The 24934-nt window shown below is 45.5% G+C and overlaps 1 protein-coding gene across 1 annotated transcript in view; it reads left to right on the forward strand.

The window, feature by feature from the left end:
- The first annotated feature begins 3040 nt into the window (after positions 1–3040).
- The window catches only part of LOC109919721 (filamin-C), a 57548-nt gene continuing 35654 nt past the window's right edge, over positions 3041–24934 (forward strand). Inside the window, exons 1-9 of the mRNA XM_048609972.1 lie at positions 3041–3512; positions 13964–14212; positions 16175–16272; positions 16488–16635; positions 16920–17038; positions 17250–17327; positions 18377–18539; positions 20323–20523; positions 23129–23279. Of these exons, the coding sequence (XP_048465929.1) occupies positions 3176–3512; positions 13964–14212; positions 16175–16272; positions 16488–16635; positions 16920–17038; positions 17250–17327; positions 18377–18539; positions 20323–20523; positions 23129–23279 (1544 nt within the window). The 5' untranslated portion in view covers positions 3041–3175. The remainder of the gene's footprint in view (positions 3513–13963; positions 14213–16174; positions 16273–16487; positions 16636–16919; positions 17039–17249; positions 17328–18376; positions 18540–20322; positions 20524–23128; positions 23280–24934) is intronic.

Here is a 24934-nt window from a genome sequence, read left to right on the forward strand (position 1 = left end):
CACTGCTAATTTCTCAAAATGGGATTCCTGGGCATCCTTGTCTCCTTATACCCCCCATCTTCCCCACCCAGAAATGGTGAAATGATGTACTGGGCAGTCCTGGGCCCTCAGCAATGTCTGCCTGCGATACTTCCCTGTTGTCAAATAATATTCTTTGTTCATTTATTGCTGGGGCTGTAATCGGTGGAATGTATTTTGCTTATCAATGGTTTACTATTAAATATTTATTTCAAAGTGATACATTTTGAAAATGTTCATGTATTTTTTGATAAATTGTCAAGAAAAACAATTAAGCCACTCATTAGCCCTATCCTTTATAGTAACAAGAAATGAATTCGAAATTCACCCTCTAATGCACATCAGTGATGACAGGACAATCACAAAGATAATATCAAGATATTTCACCCTGATGTCAGGAAATTCACTCCAACAATATCAGGGGATTTAGCCTGCTACCAACAATATCATCACTCTGGAAGTCCAATGCAGGGGAGAAAAAGAAAGCAGTATGAGTGAGAATGAGAGATCAGAGCCTCATTTGGATATTAGTCTAAGTAAAAAGAATTAGCTGGCTTGGAAACGTAGCATTTAGTTGGGTCTGTCACTGGATATGTGGTTTAGGCACTGATAAGGAGCCAGAGGGGCAATGGTGATGACTGGATATCTCAACATTGGTCTATGAGGAATGTCACACACAGCTCACACAACTAATTCAGAGGCTGACTGACCAGTGAGGCACCTTTAAGATATGGAGAAAAACAGATTTAATTACTTTCATGCAGCGTCCCTGAAGCTTTCAATAGTGAGTTGCTACATTGCTGAGTGATGATGCCTGGCCCCTGGCAATGATGCCTCGTGCTATATTCGATCAATGAGAACATGTGTACAGCTATTCCTGGGAGGGGGCAGGAATAAATATATAAAAATGAACTTCTGTCATTCTAACACTGACCCTAGGATACTCAGAAATAGCAGCTGAGCTCAGTAAGGCTGGGACTGCTCTCCGGTAACTCCTACTCACTTTCTGTTTCTGGAATCCAATTGTTTTTAGGGGTGGGAGGATAGGGGCACCAATGGAATTGGGGGGTACATGGTGGTTGATGTGAAAGACAAAAATGTATTAATGCATTGAATGCAGTTGGGAAAGGAGAGGGGTGGTGTGATATTTACCCATCCTCTAGAGAGTTGACACATTGAATACACTGACAGGGATTCCACCCACCCCCTTCATTGCTTACACTGGGAAGGATGCAGGTTAACCCAGACTGGTGAGTTCACAGAATTGTAACAGGACAGGAGTGATGTGCCCGCACTGACTTTCTGAACAATGCACCGAGTGCCATTTCCTGCATTTTTGTGATAACCCTGCACATGTTCTCTTTTCAAGTAAAAACCCAACATGCTATTATTGAGTGCCTCAATCCACCACATTCTCAGGCAGCGCATGCCAGATCTTCTCCCCATGTTTCCATTGATTATTTTGCCAATTACCTTAAATTATATCTTTCAGTCTTGATTGTTCAACCAGTAGAAACACCTTTTCCTACCGGTTTACTCCATGTAAACCCCTCAGGATTTTGAATACTTCGATCGAGTTTCTTCTCAACCTTCAAGGTGAACAATCCCAACTTCTCCAATGTATCTATGTAGCTGAAATTCCTCATCTCTGGAACCATTCATAAGCATCTTTTTGCACTCTTTTTAAAGCCTTCACAAATTTTCTAAAGTGTGGTGCCCAGAATGGAATTGAACAGTACTCAAGTTGAAGCTGAAACAATGTTTAATGCAGGTTTAAGATAACCTTGCTGTTGTACTCTACACCAGTACTAATCAAGCCTAGGATACTGTATACTTTGTTAATTGATCTCAACGTGGTCTGCCACTTTTGATTACTTATACCCCTAATTCCTTCCATTCTTGCATCCCCTTTGGAGTAGTACCCTTTTATTTTGCATTCTTCCAAAATGAATCTCCTCACTCTTCTCCACATTGAAATTTCAGCTGCTACATATCTGCTCACTTCACCAACTTATCTACGTTCTTTGCAGTTTCTCATTGTCCTCCTCACAATTTAGAAAACTTGGAATGAATCTATCAACCACAAGTTTCAAAACTCTGTTCTGTACCACATAATGAATAGAGATCAGGAAAAGCAAGGCTCTCAACACTGACTCACTATAAACCCCTCTGTGAAAAAACTTCATTAAACACTAAATTAAAAGTATTGCAGATGCTGGATATCCGAAATAAAAACAGAAAGTACTAGAGAAGCTCAGCAGATCTCCTAGAATCTGTGGAGAGAAAAGCAGAGTGAATGTTTTGACTCCGCTGAGTTCTAAGTCAATGGATTCAAAATGTGAACTGTGTTTCTTTCTCCGTGGACGCTGCCGGACCTGCTGAGTTCCTCCGGTATTTTCTGATTTTATTCCATTAGCCACTACTCTCTGTATTCTATCACTCGGCCAACTTCCTATCCAACTTGCTACTGTGCCTTTTAAATCTGAGGTCTAACTTTGCTCACAAGTCTCTCGGGCAGCACGGTATCAAATGCCTTTTGGAAGTCCATGTTATTAACGCCAACAGCATTACCCCTTGGTGTTATCCCTCCGGGGGTTTGGGGCGGGGGGAGGGGTGGGGAAGCCAGCAAGTTAGTTAAACATGATTTGCTCCAGTTAGCTCATTGAATGGTGGTGAGAGGAGACAGGTTAAACCCCGGGTGGAGTTAAACTCAGGTCGAGAGAATTAACCCATTGAATGGAGGAGGCAGATTGCACCCAGAGTGGGGTTAAACTCAGGCTATGGTATTAACCCATTGAGTGGAGAGGGTAGGTTAGGTTAACCCATTGCTGCCCTCGATGCTTTGAGGTGCTAACGGAAGACTGCAGGGAGCGGCTATGATTAGCAGCGTGGCCTGGCTCTGGAGTTTATATGGCCATGGCCTCGGGATTCCTGGCGAGCCTGCTCTCTGACGTGGGCCCGGAGCAGCCGTCACTCATTAAAAAGTGCGGCGGGGCCACCAGCGCGGCCATTCGGCGGCTGGTAGCCGGGCGGAGAGGGAGGGAGGGAGAGAGAGAGAGAGAGAGGACCGGAGCCGGGAGTGAGCAGCAGCAGCGGGAGTTACCGCGGCGAGAACCGCTCTGTAAAGTCCGGAGAAGAAGTTTCCCGGAGGCGGACAATGGAGCAGCAAGAGGCGGCGGCCAATGGCCAGGAGGACGGGGAGATGCCGGCTACTGAGAAGGACCTGGCGGAGGACGCTCCTTGGAAGAAGATCCAGCAGAACACGTTCACCCGCTGGTGTAACGAGCACCTCAAGTGTATGAACAAGAGGATCGGGGACCTGCAGAAGGACCTGAGCGATGGCCTGAAACTGATCGGATTGTTAGAGGTACTCAGCCAGAAGAAGATGTACCGAAAGTACCACTCGCGGCCCAACTTTCGCCAGATGAAGCTGGAGAATGTGTCTGTGGCGCTGGAGTTCCTCGACAGAGAGAGGATTAAACTGGTCTCCATCGGTAAGAACAACAACCCCTTTTTCCCCCCCCATTTCTCCTCCCGCCCGTCCCTGCTTCTCCTCCCCCGGGGAAGGGCAGTCCCGGGTAGTTGGGTGGGGGGTAATTCCAGTCCCGGTCTCCTTTTTCACAGTCTCTTTCCCCGCCACTGGCCCGGCTCCTCACTGAGATTCACCGCAAATGAGTTTTAAACCCATGGGTTAGTTTTCCTTTTCTTCAAAAAATAAATATATTATTGTAAAGACGTTTAAAAATCACGTTTTTTTTTGCCAAGAGCGAAAATAAGCCGTGCGTTACAGCTCGCCAGCCTCTGTAAGGAGAGGACGCAGAATTGCCGCGGTTGTTGCTGAACTTCTCCGAAGTGAAGGGGAGTTTGTTGAAGAGCGGATAGTTGTTATTTCTCAGTCACTGAGGCTAGTGGAAGCGTGTTCAATTATTTAAAGTTCCGCAGGAAAGCGAATGGTTTGAGTGGAAAAATTAGGTGCCTCACAGGGAAACACCAAGAAAGTGTGATTATGTGGATAGCTTTTCGTAAAGAGCTGATACGGTCACGATGGGCCAAATAGCCGTCTGCGCTACGATTCTATGAATATTACGCTGACTTGAAGTCTAATTTTCTATTTATACAGAATCTTATCACGTATCTCAATATGGCCCAGCAGTGCTGGAGCTGCAATTAATTACTCGGCAGTGACTTATAGGTGAAGGGAACAGCTATTAAACCCACAGCAAGATTCCCACAAATGGCAATGAGATGATTCTCTTCAACACCGAGTCAGAAAGTGCGTGTTTGAGTCCTACTGCAGAGGCCTGAGCCCATAACTCCAGACTGACCCTCTTGGGAGTGTGCTGCTGTATGCTGCACTGCCCTGGTGTGGGTGTTGTCTTTCAGATGAGACCCTATCTATGCACTTGGATGGATGTAAAAGTTCTTGTGGCACTATGTATGGGAAGAAGAGCATAGCCTGACCAATATTTATTAATAAGGCAGAGTCTGGTTACTGCTGTTTGTGGAATCTTGCAGTGTAAATTGCTGCAGTATTTCTGAATCTGTGAGACTATACAGCAGAAGGAATTAATTAATACGAAGTGAAGATGTGAGGACAGTGATTAGAAATGCAAATCTTTCAGTATTTCTAACATTGGTAGAGGGAAGAATGTTAACCATGACGACTGGAAGAGTTCCTTAACCTTCACTCATTGGGTTTTCTGCACCCAAGCTGACCTATGGGCCCCTGGCTAACATTTCAGTTGAAGGACCAGTACAGCTCAGTACAATACTATCATCTGAGATCATTGGTTTAAGTGTATGAGTGACAGGGTGTGAGTGTCCTGCAGTTGTTACTGGTAACAGGTGCAGAAGTAGAGATTTGTAGAAATTGGCACAGCCTCTAAGTGATCACAGTGGCTTCTGTTAGTGAGACGGGGGAAGAAGTTCCTAATTTCTGGCATTGATTGGAGGCTGAAACAGATTAGGACAGCAGGGCTGAGAACAGTTGACCGAGTGGAATGTCTGATTTCCACATCCCCTTAATCACCAAGATGCCCACTTCCACCCTTGTCAGATTGCCGGTCTCCACCTCAGCTCATCTGCTGCTGGAACCCTCATTCATGACAGTGTTACCTCTAGACTCAAAGTATTTCCATGATCTCCTGGCCAGCCTTCCATCTTCCACTTTCCATACACTGCAGCTTGTCTGAAACTCTGCCTGTGTCCTAACTCGCTCTTGCTGCTGCCACTCTTTCCCCCACCCCCCCAAAAAAAAACAAAATCCCTGTCCCTGTGCTTGCTGACCTCCACTGGCCACTCATCCCACCAAAGTTCTCATCCTTGTAATCAATTCTTCCATGGTCTCCTGCCCTTCTCCTACAAGCTATCAGAAATCTTTGTACTATTTTAATCCTATAACCATTGGGGAACATGCCTTGAACTATACAGACCCTGGCTTCTGGAATGCTAGCCCTATCTCTTAAGTTACTGCTTCAGACTTTTGGTTACATGGGCTGAATATTTCCACTCTCAGCTCCCCGTTGATTTTTGTGGTAACTTCTCTTGTAAAGTGTCTTATGTTAAATGTGCTGTACAAGAGTAAGTTTGTGCAACAGTGAAAATGGCTGCCTGTCTGCTTAATTTGTAACAGTGAAAATGTCAGAATGGTAGTGGTGGGGGCTGTTTCTTGCTGCTTGCTGTGAGAGCTCAGAATTAAGCAGGCAGTGTTTTAATTTAGTCAGTGCACCAGATTGTTGGACAAAGTCAGTAACTTCATTGTAGACGAGGTGGAAATTGCCAGGCAGGTCAAGCTCTATCAGAAAGCTACAGTTCAAGTTTCACTGTATACCCCACAGGACACTGAGAAAAGTGTTCAGTGAACATGATGTCTAAATCCAGCTGCCTTGATAGATGGATGAGTCTTGTATTTATTTTGTACATTGCCAAGTCCCTGAAGTCAGACTTGAACTCGCAACTACTTAATTTACAAAGTGAGAGTTACTACCACAAAAGGAGAGGGACCCATGCTTAAGCCTCTGGTTGAATCAAGTGGCTCATTTTAACCTTGATTTAGGTGTCCCAAATTGCCTTGGTGTCCCTGAATGGCAATGGGCCTTTCAGCTCTTTGAGTCTGTTCCATCATTCCAGTAAAATGTATCAACCTCTGTCTTAAAATATAATTGATCCAGCACGATGAGTGAATTGGTTCTGTTTCCGCACCACCTCCCTCCGCACCCCCCCACACCCCCACAATTTTGAGTCAGAGAATCATTCTCTCTAGTAGCATCCAGGCTATCCTGACCCTGAGGTGATTGGTTACCCAACCACGGTTCTGTGCTTTACCCTTCCAGAATATTCCCCACACATTTGCAAAGTCACGCTGGTCCCAAGCTGCTATCCATCCCCCTCCTCCATGAACTGAGCTCAGGAGCTATATACAGCTACCCATGCAGCTGGCTGGAATGTGTCAGTGATAACCTTGGAGTCTGACAGCTTGCGATGTCGCACTGCTCTCTTCCTGTCCCAGTGCTCATTTGTCTGACTGCTGGATCCAAACCACACTGTGCTGTCAAATACCCAAATCTCCCCAGGGTGTGACTGGTTCACTGCAGCAGTTTGAGTATAGAGTGGGAAACTTCGATAACTACTAGACTGAATCTACACTGGTACATTAGAGTTTTTTGCAGATAACTTGTCCCTCCTACATGCCAACTACATTGGGAAGAGAAAAAGTTTTCCCAGGAAACCCCTACTACCTCACTCCCCTCTTTCAAACCATGCCCCTCTGCCCCCACCATCAAAATGGCAGCACAGTGGCTCAGTGGTTAGCACTGCTGCTTCACAGTGAGAGGGAACAGAGTTCGATTCCACCCTCTGGTGACCGTGTGGAGTTTGCACTTTCTCCCTATGTCTGTCTGCATGGAATTCTTCCCTCAGCCCAAAGAAGTGCAGGTTAAGTGGATTGGCCATGCTAAATTGCCCAGTGTCCAGGGATGTGCAGTTTAGGTGGGTTAGCCATAGAAAATGTCAGGTTACAGGGACACGGTGGTGGGGTGGGTCTGGGTAGGATGCTGTTTAGAGGGTCGGTGTGGACTCGATGAGCCGAATGGCCTGCTTCCACACTGTCAGAATTCAATAATTCTATGATTCCAACATGCATCCTTTGAGAGAGAGATTAAGTCTCTTGCAAACCTTCCCACTCTGAAGTAGCAGAGAGAGGAGGTCCCAACACAGGAACTGAGGAGCTTTAATCCCATGTGATGCCAAATGACTCAGTTCCCTAAGCATAGCTATGGGTGAGAGCCTGACAGTGTATCTACTGTGGATCTGAAGCTGCTTTATAAATAGTTTTGCTTCCCTTTTAATCTAAAGTAAGATATACTGACATTGGGGATGGTTCAGAGAAGGTTGTCTAAGTTGATTCCAGGTATGAAAGGATTTTCTTATGATGAGTTGAGTAAATTGAATCTATACTCCTGGAGCTTAGAAGAATGAGATGAGACCTTTTAAGACTTGTGTAGATGTGGCAAGGTCATTTTCCCTTGTGGGAGTCCAAGACCAGAGGGCCTAATCCTTTTTTCCTTTATTTATTTATGGGATGAGGGTGTTGCTGGCTAGGCAGCATTTACTGCCCATCCCTAATTGCCCAGAGGGCAGTTCAGAGTCAATCACATTGCTGTGGGTCTGGATCACATGTAGGCCAAACCAAGTAGGAATGGCAGCTTCCTTCCCTAAAGGACATTTAGTGAACCAGATGGGTTTTTCCAACAATCGACAGTGGATTCACAGTCATCATTAGATTCTTAATTCCAGATATTTATTGAATTTGAATTCTATCATCTGCCATGGTGGGATTCAAACTCGGGTCCCCACAACATTATCTGGGTCTCTGGATTAACAGTCCAGCGATAATGCCACTAGGCCATTGCCTTCCACTTAAGACATATTAAGAAGAATGTCTTGTAAGTAGTCAAATCTGTGGAATTGTTTACTGCGGAGGGCTGTTGAGGCTTGGTCACCTAAGTATTTTCAAGGCTGGCGTGGATTTTAAATTAGCCAGGGAAATGAGGGTTATGGGGAAAATGCAGGGAAGTGCAGTTATGTTCAGCTTGGCCATGATCACGTTGAATGGTGGAACAGACTTAATGGGCCAAGTGGCCTACTTAATGGGCGGCATGGTGGCTCAGTGGTTAGCACTTGGTCCCTGGGTTTGATTCCACCCTTGGCCAACTATCTGTGTGGAGTTTGCATATTCTCCGTGTTTGTGTGGGTTTCCTCCAAATGTTCTATTTCCTCCCACAGTCAAAAGATGTGCAGGTTAGCTGGAGTGGCCATGCTAAATTGCCCATAGTGTCCAGGGATGTGCAGGCTTGGTTGATCAGCCATTGGAGATGCGCAGTTACAGGGATCTGGTGGGTCTGGTTGGGATGCTCTTTAGAGAATCAGTGAGGACTCGACAGGCTGAATGGCCTACTTTCGTACTGTTGGGATTCTGTGTCTCTGCTCCTACGTCTTTTAGTTTTTCTTGCCATCTGGAGGTTGTGGTGGCAGACTTTGTTTGCTTTCTGCCAATTCTTTGGACATGCGTGGCAATCACTTGTCAGACCTTTGGAAGATAACGGAATTGTTTACAATGGGTTGTTTGGCCCAAGGCCTGGCCTGTTGTGGCTAGGTGTTGGCGCTTTTCTTGCACTCTGCTCACTTCTCTGCCAAGGTTTGTGGCTATTCCTGCCTGTTACTGAGACTGCCGTGCCAGGTTGGGAGGTTTTGAATCGGAGTTTCCATCCTAACTTGCTGATCCTCCCACCTTTTTTCCCCCCCCCCCCCCCCCCCCCCCCCCCCCCCCGCCGCCGCTCAGTCCACACATCAATACCTCAAAGTTCATCCAATGTTTAAGTGATAACCTTTGCTACAATGACCTGCCCCTTCCCTTTGCCATTCAACTCTAACATTTCCTATCCTCCTGCTCTGTTACTGTTTGTTTCCTTTTATTCCTGAAAGAAGGTTGTGAATTTTTAGGATCCTTCCCTAACCTCATGTTTGTGCAGTTATCTGCTGTGTGTTGTGCATTTAATTGGCCCAACAAACTCGTTGGCAAAGCTGAGCTTATTGTGAAGTCCAGTATTTGACTTTTTTGATCGATGGTGGTCTTGGATTCCAAGCTAGGTACTGAACACTAAACACATACCTTTCCATGTCTGGTATATCTTGAAACAGGACTGCTCAACAGAGGAGACCCACACCCCATTGTTGACCTACTGTAAGGCTGCCTACTATATATGGCCTTACATGAACTGTGAGGAGGAGAATGGCAGTGACTACGGTATCATTCAAAATAAGCTGATTGTGCCTTTGCGCAAAATTGGTTTAAGGACACAAGGACATCTAATGGTTCAAGATAGACAGTGAGGCCCATGGAGAACAGGAACTCATAAAGAATATCAAGACAGTGCCTTTCTTTTGGTGGTAGACCTGAGTGGTTATCGCTTTCTAAAAACATTGAACAGGCAGGGGTTCTTTCCCCAGATAAGCGAAGTCTTTTCTAGGGGATTATGGGGTGAGGGTATCAGGTGGAGGGCTTCAAGATGGTGCAAGTGTTTAATAGCAGAACTTCAGATGGCTCCGCTTCTGGAGAGACCAAAATCAGTGTCCATATATTTAAACAAAAAAATACTGTGGACCCTGGAAATCTGAAATAGAAACAGAAAACATTAGAAATATGGCCAGATCTGCTGTGTATCTGTGGAGAAAGAAACACCATTAATGTTTTAGGACCGTAATCATTGGTAAGTGATCCATCTGGGAATTCAAAGCAAGGTCTTTATTCAGTGAGTGGTTTAAATGTTGAACCCATGACCTCTGAGTTAAATTGAATTGATTAGGCACATTTAAGGAGAAGCTAGATAAACACATTTGAAAGAGAAAAGAATGGAAGGTATCATTGTGCAATTGCTAAAATGGGGTGGAGGAGGCTTGTGTGAAGCAGAAACAGCAGTCTGGCCCTTTTGGCCTGAATGGACTGTTTATAAGTATTTGTTACAACTTTAGCCTGTATCCAGATAAAGATGTTAGACCGAAGCTTTGAAATGTAGCGATTGACGAATGTACATCAGCATGGGTGTGGGGGGGAAGAGGTGGTCACTTAGAGTCTTGCATTTATGTCGTCCTTTTGTGATCAACAGACATCTAAAATTGACTTCTGGATGAAAACTGTTGTTTTTTGCTTGAAGTGTACTCCGTCCGAGAAAGTGTCACAACTATGTCAGGCACAGCAAATCTCCACAAATAGCAACGTATGATAATGATTGAAATTTGATTGGGAAATAAATATTAGCCAGGAAATTGGGGATAACGCCATCTCTTCAAAATGAAGCTATGCATCTCTTTACATCCAGTCAAACAGGCAGGTCTCGTCTCCGTTTTATGTGGCATCTGGAAGTTGACATCTCGGTGCAGTTCTCCCTCAGTATTGCATTATAGGTTTAGATGTAGATTTTCCAGCTCCACTCTCTAGAATGAGACCTGAAGCTTTTGAGGTGATTGTGTTCCTGAGTCACTGATGACAGATGAGAGGCAGGGAACTGTATCATGTCTTTTAGGAGGCAGTGAGCTGGAAATTGGAACATGATATCATCTTTTTGTCATTTAATCCCAAATTCTGATTGTCTAGAATCCACTGAAACTGGTTCACTTACTGACTAAGCATTGTCCCTTTGGTTTAAGTGTTTTTTTTTTAAAAAAAAATACTGACCTTCCAAACAGGTCCCTCTGTTTGGACCCACACCCACTCTGTCTCCTTGTCATTCTCTCTAACCAGCAACCCCATGTTTTTTTTAAACTCATTCATGGGATGAGGGCATCGCTGGCTTGGCCAATATTTATTGCCCATCCCTAATTGTTCAGAGGGCGGTTGAGAATCAACCATACTGCAGTGGGTCTGGAGTTGCATGTAGTTCAGAGCAAGTAAGGACGTTAGCAAACCAGATTCGGTTCTTCCAACAATCAACAATCGACAATAGATTGATGGTCATCGTTAGACTCTTCATTCCAGAATATTTTTTTAAAATTGTGCCATGGCAGGATTTGAACCCAGGCCCCAGAACATTGCCTGGGTTTCTTGGATTATCAGTGCAGCGATGATATCACTAGGCCATTGCCTCACTCATCTACCCTCAACCCCAACTCTCTGTAATTGTACAGACTCCAGTTATGTTCAGCCCAGTCTGATTAGTGCATGTGGTGGAAACAGTTGAAGGTAATAACCTGGGATATAATTTTTAATTGATGGTTGGAACATTATGGAGTTAATAAATGAAAGTCAATATGGATTTGCTGAAGTCAGATTAAGTTAGTCAAAACAAGCAATCAGGTTTTTTGAAGTAATGGGGAGGGTTGATGAAGGTGGTGCAGTTGATAGTATGTGTATGACCTTTCAAAGGAACTTGACAAGTACCATTTAACAGTCCTGACATAATGTTCGCAACCCACAGGATTGAAGTACTGGTGCAAACTTGACTAAGGGACAGAAAGTAATTAGAAATATTGTTTTTGACTATTGGAGTGAAGTTGCAGTGGAATTTCCCAGGGTACAGTGTTAGTTTGGGTTTGAATGATCTAGACTTGATCATAAGTTTGACGTTTGCAAATGATCTAGAAGTTGGGAGTTGTAGTGAACAATGAGGTGGATGGTAACAGAATTCAGGAATATATGGACTAATGATGTAGGCAATCACATTACTGACAGTAAAGTGTGAAATGATGCTTTGGTGCAAATCATATGAACTAAATAGCATAAGTTTTTAAAGGAGACCCAGGAATGGACAGACTTGGAGGTCTAGGTTCACAAGTTTTAAGCAGAGTACAAGTTAGGGAAGCTGATTTTTTTTTTTTTGAGAAAAGCAACAAGAACTCCTGGCTTTCTGAAGAGATGCATAAACCACAATATTATGCTAAAATTGTATAAATCACTGGCTTGGCCCCAGCTGGAGTATTGTGACCCATTCTGGGCCCCAGGAAGGAGGTCACGGCCTTAGCGAGGGTGGGGAGGAGCTGACTTGAATGGTACCCGGGTTAAGGGACTTCAGTTACGTAGAGAGGCTGGAATTGTTCTCCTTTGGAGCAGAGAAGGTTAAATGGAAATTTTGATTTTGAGCTATTCAAAATTTATGAATGGTTTTGGCACAAGTATCGGAGATGTCATGAGGAAATTATTTTTACAGTGAGTTGTTGAAATCTGGAATGCAGCATGGTGGAAGCAGATTCAATAATGTTCAAAAGCGATTCGGAAAAATAGTTGAAAGGAAAAACATTGACAGGGCTTTAGGGAAGGAGTTGGAGACTGTGACAAACGGATAATCCTTTGTTTAAAAGCTGGCAATCGTACAGTAGGCTGAATGTGCTGCATCATTCTATAAAATGCTAATCACTATCACTGTTTAGTTGGGATAATGACCACTCTGGGTAATTGTACACAGCTACAGTTTACATGAGGTAAAACTCTTAAGTGTACAGAGTTACTGATGACTTAGGTGGTTGGCGAGAGTTTCATTGTAAAAGTATGACTCACCCTCCTCCTCCAGTACTGGTTTGTGTCTGAGCAAATGGATTAGATTTTATATCACCTGTAGCTGCAGAATGTTTACAGCAGACTGTGGCACTTTCCCTCTCCAATGTCAGGCTTTATTTGGTAACAGAGATGAATAAGGATTTCTATAGCGAGTGAGCAAAGATTGGGCACATAACTAATGTGAGAGTATGCCTCCTGCATCCCTGCTCTTTCTGCACTGTGTATATGCGAGAGTGAGGGTTGGGTAGAGGGGCCTGCCCCCTTGGGCTGCAGGGATGGGGAGCTGCAGTGTCTGTGGCAAGAGCACAGGGACTGTTGTACTGGGGACTGGGTGTTAAGTGTGGGACATGTTGTGCACAGAGGAGCTGCATTGGTGGAAATCAACATTTCTGAAGTTTCCGTTGATCATGGAATTTCCGGCAATGTTTTCAGTGACAGCAACAGGGGTCATGATTGGAAAAACTAGACGGGAAAAAAAAACAATGGCTGCGGATGCTGGAGAAAGGGGTCATAAGGAGCTGAGCTCAGCACAGCATACTCCAGACCTGTACGAAGGAATCCCTGTATTGCTCACAGTGCACCAGCCAGGATAACTTTTTGTGGATGGGTAACATTGCTGGCAATCTTCAGACAAGTGAGGCTGATTGCCCCAACAGCTGGGGAGATGCTCATAAGGGGAGAGTTACTCATGGGGAGGGGTCACTGGTGTTTCTTTTGATCAGACTGTGGGATGTCACTGTTCACGAACACGTCCTGCCTCATGATAGGCAAGGCTGTATTCTTCTTGTAAACAGTTCCTGATATTCAGACAACAGCGGGTGAGAGTTGGGGGCTTAGTCTGTCTCTGAGCCAAGGAGGTACCACGTGGGTTAGATACGCTGTCCCATCAAGCATTCACTCCCCAGGACACATTCAGCGCAGCTTAGACAGTGTAAAGCTCCCCCTAATGAAACATTTCCAGGAGTTGTACAACAGGGAGTGGGTGGGTTGGAGTCCATGTTGGTTAAATGTCTTGGTAATGTTTTTGCCACATATCCTGTGACCATCTAATCTAATAGCATGTCCCTGGGCCAAATCCCACTCCCTCCACATGCCCCTTACAGCTAGTTGCCTGTGTTTTGGCACACCTTTTACTTCTTGCCTGTGGGGTGTACTTCAGGAACTGTTCCCTCGACTCCTTTTTTCTCCTCTTTTTCTTTTCCTTTCGTCCTCCCCGCAGTAGAGAAACCTTATTCAAAACTATTTTGTTCAATTTCAGATTCAGCTTCCTTTCTTAACTGTGTCCTTTACTGCTGCTCCATCTTGCATAGTGCAGGATGGTTGCTGTTTTGGTTGATGTTTTAAATGTTTGAAGTTGTTGCTGTGTAATGACTATGTCTCCTGTTTTGTTATTCACAGACAGTAAGGCCATTGTGGATGGGAACCTGAAGCTGATCTTGGGCCTGATTTGGACCCTCATCCTCCATTACTCCATCTCCATGCCCATGTGGGAGGATGAGGATGATGAAGATATCAAGAAGCAGACTCCCAAGCAGAGGCTGCTGGGGTGGATTCAGAACAAGATTCCACAACTTCCAATCACCAACTTTAACCGGGATTGGCAGGATGGCAAGGCACTGGGGGCATTAGTGGACAACTGTGCCCCAGGTGAGGAACTTGGTGGTTGTGGCATCACCGATAGTTGGTGTGGGGGGTCAGTGTGGAAGCAGATGACCTAGCTTGGGTGCCAGGACCATGAGGAAGTTAAATTCTGGAGTTGGATTCTGTCATTGGTTCGTGACAGGTGGATGGACAGTTGTATTTTGAGTTTGGTGATGGTATTGGGTTATTGTAGGCAGTAGAAAGATTGGCAGTATCTCAATAACATGAACCAATTGTAATGTAACCTGTGTGGTGTGGTGAGATTTACACCTGGACTCTAATATACAGGTTGAGAACTAAAGAGCAAGAAGTGTTACCCTCCCAAGAGTGAGGCCAGGCTCCTTGGTTAAATCAGCAGCATCCCTCAGACCATTCTGCCATTCCGTAACTTCTCTGGGCAATCACTGCCACTCAATATTGTCCTCCAGGCGCAGAGATTTTGTACAATCAGTAAGGAAAGTAGAGCTCATGTAGCATGGTTGATGAATATCAGACGATTTAGTCTGAAGAGCCTGGATTCTGACCACCTCTTGCATCTCAGCCTCTAACTGGGCCAGATGAAGTGTAAACAGTGGAAGAAGTGTGCAAGAACCTGAGCCTCCCACCCCCTCACTTCTTCAAACCCCACCCACAGGGTGTGCAGATTCACCATTAGATGGTTTTCTTGCATCTGGATCCACAGGCCTGGAGTGGACACAAATTGCCCTTTTCTTTCCAAAGGACTGCCTAAGAAAATAATTTTTTTTTTAAAAAAGAGAAAATGGCTTCAGCTGCAGATTGACTGACTGCATTATACAATTGGCTGTCAAGAACAGACGTGAAAATTTGATGGTTTCGTTATAGTAAGAGGCTGCGTTCAGATGTATGCCTGCACAGTGTGGGGGCTGAGGGATGTGAGGGGGCAGGCAACTGCAGGGGTAGGGGGTGCAGATGTTTGTTGAATGCAGACGAGTAGGGGTATTGTTATTCCTCTTCTCTCCCTCTGCTTTCCCACCCCTGACCACCTCCTGTTTTTCCCCATCCCCCTCTCGGGTTATCTTGATGAAGGTCCTGGTGTTTACCATGAGGCAGCAAAGTCCGGAAGGGTGGATTTGAAAGCACAGTGAATTGTTGTTGAGTGTTACAGGGATTTGGCTGAGATAAACAAAAGCAGATGTGATTTGGGCCTAGAGCAGGGGCTGGTGTTGTGCATTATCAGCCTTGTCAATCAAGTCTGTACTCTGCTGGTGAGATCTGTTGATAATCGAATGAGCAAGAGTTCCCTTCCCACCCCCTTCACTCCAGTCATACTCCTGAGCCAGGAGCTCTTGGTGCTGACCCCTTGGTTAATCGGTTTCCGAGTGTTCAGTCTGAGCTATGTTGGGAATAAATTTGGAGCTGCCATGATCTGTGTTGGAAGGAGTATGAAGCTCTCCTGCATCTGACCATATAGGAGTTTTTATTGTTGGTGTGACACATTCTGATTGAGAAGCTTGGCACACTTCCCCTCAGTGGGCTGTACCCACAATGTGCACTGACACTCCTAGTGCAATCCTCCCTCAGTACTGCCCTGTCACAGGAGGAGTGGCAAAGACTGAAAGCTGAACTGTCAAGGGCAAGCAGGAAGAACACCGCAATGTGGGGCAATGAAGGAATACTGTATTATTGGAAGGGACCGGACACAGTGATGCTGCACTGTTGGAGGGACATGAAGCAATGGTATACTGTCAGACAGCAGTGTGGGGCTAGTACTATGCACAGTGAAGACCGTATTCGAACAGACGGCCGCATTGTCAGAACCAGAACTGATTGCAGTGGGGATGGGGGCTGGGGATGTGATTAGAGGTGGGTGTTGGTGGGAGGGCATGTCCTGCTATCTGTTTCCTTTCCACTTGTCCATTTCCACATGTGGCTCTTCCCAGCAATGTACTAAAAGATACCACGTGTTTGTCTGCTCTTTGATTGCAAGATCACTTGTCATACCTGCAGGTCTGTGCCCTGACTGGTTGGACTGGGACCCAAACCAACCTGTGGACAATGCCAGGGAGGCCATGCAGCAGGCTGATGATTGGCTGGGAGTCCCTCAGGTGAGTGTCAGTATTCTCTCCGTGCCTGTGTAGATACAACTGATTGTGTGGAGCAGCTTCGTGGCATCTCTGTTGCAGTGAGATGTTATTCCCCGTAACACTCCGGAGATGATTCAAGATGTCATCTCCTTGCTTACTGCTGTTGTTGGCCTTTGGAATCTTCACTGTGTCTCTGTCCTCGCTGCTGATTTCTCTCTTGCTTCCTGCTTCTGTAGGTGATTGCTCCTGAAGAGATTGTGGACCCCAATGTAGACGAACACTCGGTGATGACCTACCTCTCCCAGTTCCCCAAAGCAAAGCTCAAACCTGGTGCTCCCCTCAGGACCAAAATCAACCCCAAGAAAGCTCGTGCTTATGGACCAGGTGAGGAACAGAAGACTAGGAGTGGAAACCAGCCATTTAACAACTGTCTGGCTGTTTGAGGTCATAGTTGATCTGTGATCTTAATCCAAATGTTCATCTTGCCTTGTTTCCTGTAATTCCTTTTTTTGGTTAATTAAATCCAGTCCATATCGGATTTAAAATTTAACCACAATTTTTTGCTCTTAAATACAAGAATTCCAGTTGTGTGTGCCTTTTTGACCTTACTAGGAATGTAACACTGTTAATGTCTGACATCATTGGCTAATGTTTGGTTTTGGTTGCAGGAATTGAACCCCAGGGTAACATGGTCTTAAAACCAGCAGAGTTCACTGTGGAGACGATTGATGCCGGTCTTGGGGAGGTTCTAGTCTACGTGGAGGACCCTGAAGGCCATACTGAAGAGGTAATGTTTGTGTGTCATTGGTTCTGTCTGTGGATGCAATGTGGGATCAATCTATGCTCTGTGCTGGTGGGTATGTCCTGACAGGTGTGGAGCTGGGATTGTATCCTTTATAAGTCCCTCCCTGATACCTGCTCTGGGTGGGTGAGTAACCCAGCACTGGTTCCAGTGTGAAAAGGCTATTATTCAGTCCTTTCCTTTTTTCTCTGTACAGGCGAGAGTGGTCGCAAACAATGACAAGAAACGTACATATTCAGTGTCCTATATACCCAAAGTTGCTGGACTTCACAAGGTAATTCTCTGACCGTTCACTCTAAATACGTGCTCTCTCTGCTCTGCTCTGTATTAACCCATTTTGATTCCTACCCCCACTGACCCCCCACCAAACCCTTCCATATCATGCTCTTGTGAGTTTTGCATTCACATGTCTTTAAATTCCTGCTGGGTTTCTCTCTTCCATCAGTGAAAGGTCCCGAGGTCAATATTCAGGATCTAGGAAAGCCCCTGAGCCCAACAGGACAGGACCATTTCTATGGGTCAAGTTCATAACCTATCAGCTGAATAGGAGGAAGCCATTCAGCTCCTTGAGCTTGTTCCTCCATTCTGTTATTAGCTGCGTCTCAACCCCACTTGCCTTTCATCCCCCGAAATACACTCAAAAATATCAACTTTTATCTCTGTTGACCTTGCTCCAGAATCGAGAGGTTTCTGAGGCGAGAGGTCCAACGTTTTGTTACACTGTGAAGAAGCACCTTCTGACAGCAACCCTGAACAAGGTAGCTTGAATTTTAAGGTCATGCCCCTTGTTCTGGACTCCTTTAAAGGGCACAGTTTCTTTGTCCTTATCACGGTCTTGTCAATCATATTCAACATACCCCTTGTTCCTAATTTAAATTCCTCTACTGGAATGTTATGAATGGCCTGTTAAAGGTTTTCTGCCATTTATGTGGAAGTTCTCAGTGAATCATAAAATCCCTACATTGTGGAAGCAGGCCATCGGGTCCATGCCAACACTGCAAAGAGCATCCCACCCAGACTCCCTCTATCTGTGTAACCCTGCATTTCCCATGGCCAAGTCACCTAACCTGCATATCTTTTAGACTGAGAGGAAACCAGAGCACCTGCAGGATACTCATGCAGACACTGGGAGAATGTGTGGAGTTTGCACAGACAGTTTCCCAAGGGTGGAATTGAACAGGGATCCTTGGTGCTGAGGCAGCAGTGCTAACCACTGAGTCACCATGCCGCCCCATAAGGAAGGAGATTGTTGAATGGCCAGGGAGATCCCAGCACACCATCTATTCATGTCAGTAATCACACTGCCCTTGTGCTTGTTTCTAGGTAACAGTATTGTTTGCTGGGCAGCAGATTGACAAAAGTCCTTTCAATGTTCACATTGGCATGGCACTGGGTGATGCCAATAAAGTGACTGCCCGAGGGCCTGGCCTGGAACTGAACGGGAATGTGGCCAATAAGCCGACGTACTTTGACATTTACACTGCAGGTAAGGAGCAGAGTGAGGATACGGTCCTGCTGTCCTCCTCCATGGCAAGGTCAAGAAACTGCTCTGTGGAAGTGGGCTGTTGGACTCGAGTGTTACAACTTAATTTGTGGTGAAGTGGGCCTGTGGTTAGAGTATTGCAGAGTTTCTTCGTGATGTGGTTTAAAACTTAAACCAGTGGTTGGGTAATGAGACCTTGAATAAATTTGAATCTACTGTTGGAATTGTCATTATTCTAAAAGAGTCAGATTGCTGCATTGCAGAAGGAGACTGTTTGGCCTGCAATGTCTGTGCCACCTCTTTCAAAGAGATTTTTGTGTTTGACTCATTTCTCAGCCTTTCCCCATTATCCTGCAAACTTGTCCTCTTGGATACATGTCAAATTGTGAAAGCTCCTACAGGATCGCGTTTACATTTGCAGGGGCTGTGATTCAGATCATATCCTCATTGAGAAGTAATTTCTTCTACTTGCTATTCTCTTATTTAGCGTCTGTTTCTGCTCCAGCAGTACAGTGCCCCACCCCTCAGTATTGCCTGTCTGAGTTGAGAGTAGAAGGCTCTGTGTAGTACAGTTTGAACACCAACTCTTTCCACTTGACCTGCTTGTCCTATTGATTCACTTACCAGAAGAAAAGCAACCTCCTGCTGCTCTGATTTAATTAGGCTTCCCCTTTAGCATGATGTGTTCTAGAAACAACCTCTCTGCTCCTCTGGTCACTCCACAGGAATGAACTCCCTCATTCTTGGTGTCATCTTGGTAAATCCCCTCCGTACCCACTGCAGGGGCTTGGCATGCTCGCTAAAGTTTAGTTTCTGGAATTGCATGCACTACTCCAGCTGGTGCCAAACCAGCCAGTTGTAAAGTCTCACATGTTGCCTTTGTTTTATAAAACACAGCCCTGATTTGGAATGCGAAGTAGCCCCTCTCATTTTCTGAACCACTTTTTTCTTGTGTATCAACTAACCATACCATGTTAAAGCGCTCACTTTGAATCCATCTGTTGTGTGAGCTACCTTGAAGTAATAGCATTTGGATTATTGCTTGTTGTCCCTCCTACACAGCATACATTTTCTCAGAGCATCTGCTGTGTATGGGTCCATTTCACCAGTCTCCATCTCTGTCCTTCTGAACTGTATTTACTGCATTACCAGGTTTTGCATAATTTGTGAACTTTGAAATTGTACTCCATCTATTCACATTCAGGACACCTTGAGGATAAAATGAGTAAAGTGATGATATTGATATTGGCTCCTAGTGGTGTCCCACTTTGTACAACGCACCAGTCAGGAGGTGGGGGGAAAAAAATGCATTCTTCATTATTCTGTTTGCCCTACCCTGGAGCCAATTTTGTATTTAAATTATCGTCATCCATTTAACATTGTTTCAATTCTCTGGATAAGTGTCTGAAAATTCCAGTGTACATCTGCTACACTACCTTCAGTAACACTTCTTGTTACTTCCAGGATTAACTGCTTCTATTAGGCATTGGTCACTATGGCTTCTCAAATCTCTGTCTGGAGTCCTCTATTTAATCTATGTCACTCCAAGTTTGAGTTTTGATCTTCAGTGATGCCCTTTAGGTGCACTGCTGACATTTGATTTTAGCCTGTAGTTACAGATCTAACAACAACCTTTTGTTGTGGTGTACTAATTGCAATCCTTCGGTCATCTTCTGATTCTTGTGTTTAGTGGTTGTTCTCTGATCCAATGTAGAGTTCATAAATTTATATGGTGCTGCTGCATTGTGGCTCTTGCTGTCCAACTTTAACATGTGTTTACTCTTAGGTGCTGGATCAGGAGATGTCGGGGTTGTTATTGTTGATCCCCAGGGTCGACGGGACACGGTGGAGGTAATTCTGGAGGATAAAGGTGACAGTGTTATGCGCTGCACCTACAGGCCCCTGCTTGAAGGTCGTCACACCATCTACGTAACATTTGCTGGGGCCCAGATACCCAAGAGCCCTTTCCCTGTCAACATCTCGGAAGGTAAGTTCCACAATGGGGCATTTTCTTTCTGTCTGAGGTGTGTCTTTCCTTTTTCCTTTCCCGTGGCTCCTTCCCTTCTGAGTGGGGCAAGCACCCAGGTGAGAGGGGTGTGGGTGGTTGCTAGCTGGAGGGAGGGGAAACTGTGTGCCTCTAAGGCAGGAAGAATGGAAACTGGAGTTCAAGGTGGGGGAGGAAAGGGCATAGGGTAAACAAGGAAGCTGGGAGAGGGGATGAGGAAGTAACCACTCAGGAGGGTAGCTGATGCTGGCTGGTGGCCAGAGATTAGAAATGTGAGGACCAAGAGGCTGGATCTGCAAAGTGGCTAAATCTCTCGTTGTAGAGAAATCAAGGATGAGTGATAGCGCAAGTGGAGTCAGAGATGTAGCACATGAGGGTTAAGGGGAAGCAAACTGTGAACTTGGGGGACATTGTCTGTTAATGATATTTTGAACCTGAAAGTCTCTGTTCATAATCTTTATGCTATCGTCCCAAATAGTTGAGTTGGTCATGTTTCTTTGGGAAAAGTTTGGTTTTCAGAGGGACTTGATGAAGCTGAGCAGTCAAAGGCATGATTTTGATCTTTTTTTTTCCCCAATGTGTGTTTGTGTTAGAGCTTTTTATTGTACCACTCTGCGGTGTTCCAAGTGCTTTATTGTTCATGATATACTTTTTGCAACGTAGTCAGGACAGTAATGTAGGGAATACAGCAGCCAACTTAAACACAGCAAGCTCTCAAATCCACATTGTGATTGACCTTGCATGATGCAGTTTTCATTATGTTTAATGGTTGATTTGAATAATAAATATGAACCAGGATGCTGGGGAGAATTTCTCTGTACTTCTGTAAATAATGCTGTGGGATATTTTACAGTGCAGTGCTGTGGAGTGGCACCACCTGGGTTGTGAGCTGAAGGCTCTCTGGTGTGGCTTGAACATGTAACCTTTCCATTTGAGCCACATGTCATTTGTGAATATGTTGACTCTCTCTCTTGTTCTGCAAAGTTACTGTCTAGTGTGACTGAGATCTTGTCTATCCCTAATTACTGTTGGGATTGTGAACTGCCTTGACTTATTCTTTTAGCCACAGTATTTAGTCTGTTCCAGTTCAGTTTCTGCTCCAGTGGTAATCTCTTCCCAGGAGTGGATGATTCAGTGATGTTAATACAATTGTCAGACTATTTGTTTTAGTGCAGTTAGTTAAAAGGACAGGATTGTTATGGTCACTTATCAAAGGATAAGGATGACTAATGTGATTAGTTAATGGTGATAAAAGGTTGACTCATCCAGTTATTGGAGGGTGAGACTGAGGTTGGATTACAGTGAGTCAATGCGTCAAGACCAGTTCCTCGGCCTGTTCCTTCTTAATGAAAAGGCCAGTAGGAATGGGAGCTCTTTTCTAGGGAGGGGTGGTGGGGTGGGGTTTGCGGCTCACTGAGTGTATTATTCCATTTTTCCCTCAACCCACCATCCTCCTTCGCACTGAACTTCAGGAAGCCACACAAACCTTCAACTCTCACGCTGTTACATCTCTTATTTCATCTTCTCTTCCTGGTGACTTGTGCTCGACTGACCTCAGGACCCCCCTCTCCGACCCCGGTTGCTGCTCCAGTTCCGATTACGATCGTTCCTCAGTCCATTTGCACCCCGCCAGCAGACAAGGCAAAGAAAGCTCCACCCCCACCTCCCAAACCCAAACGACCACGTTAGTATTGGCCTGCGATGAGTGCCTGCTTGTGCTTGTATCTGATTGAGGTGTGTGGATGCTCCTTCTGTCTGAGTGAAGGCCATTAGTTGCGTTTCTGTATGAGCGTTAAAACCCTGACCCGAAGCTGTAGAACCTGTGCTGGACGAGTCATTGGTTCTGTCCCTGGGGGATGGGGGTTTGCAAAGTCTGTGAAAACCCTCTGAGCCAACAAGGATACATTGGCTTGACTTTTGCTGGTTCTTTACTAACCCGGAATGTGACTCGTTGGTAACTTTGAACACTAACCCAGCAACCTCTGTTTTTTTTTAATTTAAAATCGGCAAGGTCGGGGAATGGGGTAATGCTGGCTGTCCTGCTGAGCTGAAATGGCTGAGATCTGGCCGCCTTCCTTCCTGGAAGAACAAGTTGTGATGGGAATTTTGTAAGCATTCCTTGTCCAGAATGGCTTTGTCTCTGTCTGACTGCCTGTCTATTGAAAAACCGATGTCCTGTGAATTAGTGTAACTGGGGGAGTTAATTGATTGATTGAAATCGCCAGTAGGTCCGTCCAGATTTGGCCGCCTCACCTCCCCAGCTAGTTAAACATGTTTCTGAGGAGGCAAGAGATCGGCCTGTCCCTGAAACTAGGCATCAGTAAACAGGCGCTCTGAGGCAGGAACTCTGACTGACCTCTCTGGAATGGGACCTGTGCCTGTGTTGCACGCAGTAGCAGTGGGGTGGAAGGCTTCTGTTGCTGATCCTATGGCGAGTCTGGCCCTCCTCTTTAATCCTGGTGTAACCAGAGATGCTGTGGTGCCCGACTGACTAGACACCCTTGCCACGGGCTGGGGGAACAGAGCAGTGCGATCGGCAGTGTGGCTGGCAGAGTGGCACTAACCCTAAACCCTGTGTTTCTGGCAGCGTGCAACCCGAATGCGTGTCGAGCCTCGGGGAGAGGTCTGCAGCCTAAAGGGGTGCGAGTGAAGGAGGTGACAGACTTCAAGGTCTTTACTAAAGGAGCAGGAACTGGAGAGCTGAAGGTCGTCATCAAAGGACCCAGTGAGTTGGTGGGGTGCGGGGGGGAGCGTGAAACGGTGGGGACGAGGGGTATTGTGGATGTGGGTGGAGAGCATGGAAAGGCCTTCTGCAAGAAGATGCTGTGGTGTAGTCTGGCAAGGGGCTTAGTCCTACCCTGCTGTGGCATCATAGAATTTACGGTACATTGCAACTCATCACATCTGTACTATCTCCTGAAACAGCTAGTCCCATTCTCCAGCCCTGTTATCTTATTCTTGAAGTTTTTGTCCTCCTCGCTCATCTGCTGTTTTGACTTTCATCTGTAAATTTGCCAAGTCCCAGTCAGTAATGGAAAGCTAAAGTAACTGCAGTCAGCAGACTGACCTTTAGTAGGAAGCTTGACAGTGACCATGTTCTTTCCCAGCTGGTGTCCTCTGCCCTCTACCTGGTGAATGGCATGGGATTTGGGTAGACTAGGGGCTGGCATTTCTACCATGAATCTGGTGGAAATCACCATCTTGTCAGGAGGCCTGGAAGAGAACTTGCTGAACACTGGGATGTGCAGCAGTGATCAGCTCCTCACACTCTCAATGTATAGACAGTGCAGCATTAGTTCACTAACCAGCAACCAGGGCATCTGAGGAGTCCATCCTTTTTGAAGAAGCCTGTAATGGAACATAGAACATAGAACATTACAGCGCAGTACAGGCCCTTCGGCCCTCGATGGTTTCCCAGGTTGGCGCAACAATCTGAAGCCTATCTAACCTACACTATTCCATTATCATCCATATGTTTATCCAATGACCATTTAAATGCCCTTAAAGTTGGTGAGTCTACTACTTTTGCAGGCAGGGCATTCCACGCCCTTACTACTCTCTGAGTAAGGAACCTACCTCTGACATCTGTCCTATATCTATCACCCTTCAATTTAAAGCTATGTCCCCTCGTGCTAGCCATCACCATCCGAGGAAAAAGGCTCCCACTGTCCACCCTATCTAATCCTCTGATCATCTTGTATGTCTCTATCAAGTCACCTCTTAACCTTCTTCTGTCTAACGAAAACAGCCTCGAGTCCCTCAGCCTTTCCTCATAAGACCTTCCCTCCATACCAGGCAACATCCTGGTAAATCTCCTCTGCATCCTTTCCATGCTTCCACATCCTTCCTATAAAACGGTGACCAGAACTGTACGCAATACTCCAAGTGCGGCCGCACCAGAGTTTTGTACAGCTGCAACGTGACCTCATGGCTCCGAAACTCAATCCCTCTACCAATAAAACCTAACACACCGTACGCCTTCTTAACAACCCTATCAACCTGGGTGGCAACTTTCAGTATCTATGCACATGGACACCGAGGATCTCTCTGCTTGTTCACACTACCAAGAATCTTACCATTAGCCCAGTACTCTGTATTCCTGTTACTCCTTCCAAAGTGAATCACCTCACACTTTTTTCCGCATTAAACTCCATTTGCCACCTCTCAGCCCAGCTCTGCAGCTTATCTATGTCCCTCTGTAACCTGCAACATCCTTCCGCACTATCCACAACTCCACTGACTTTGGTGTCATCCGCAAATTTACTAACCCATCTTTCTACGCCCTCATCCAGGTCATTTATAAAAATGACAAACAGCAGTGGCCCCAAAACAGATCCTTGAGGTACACCACTAGTAACTGAACTCCAGGATGAACATTTCCCATCAACCACCA

The sequence above is a fragment of the Rhincodon typus genome, chromosome 22, assembly GCF_021869965.1.
Source record: "Rhincodon typus isolate 14 chromosome 22, sRhiTyp1.1, whole genome shotgun sequence".
Taxonomy (NCBI): domain Eukaryota; kingdom Metazoa; phylum Chordata; class Chondrichthyes; order Orectolobiformes; family Rhincodontidae; genus Rhincodon; species Rhincodon typus.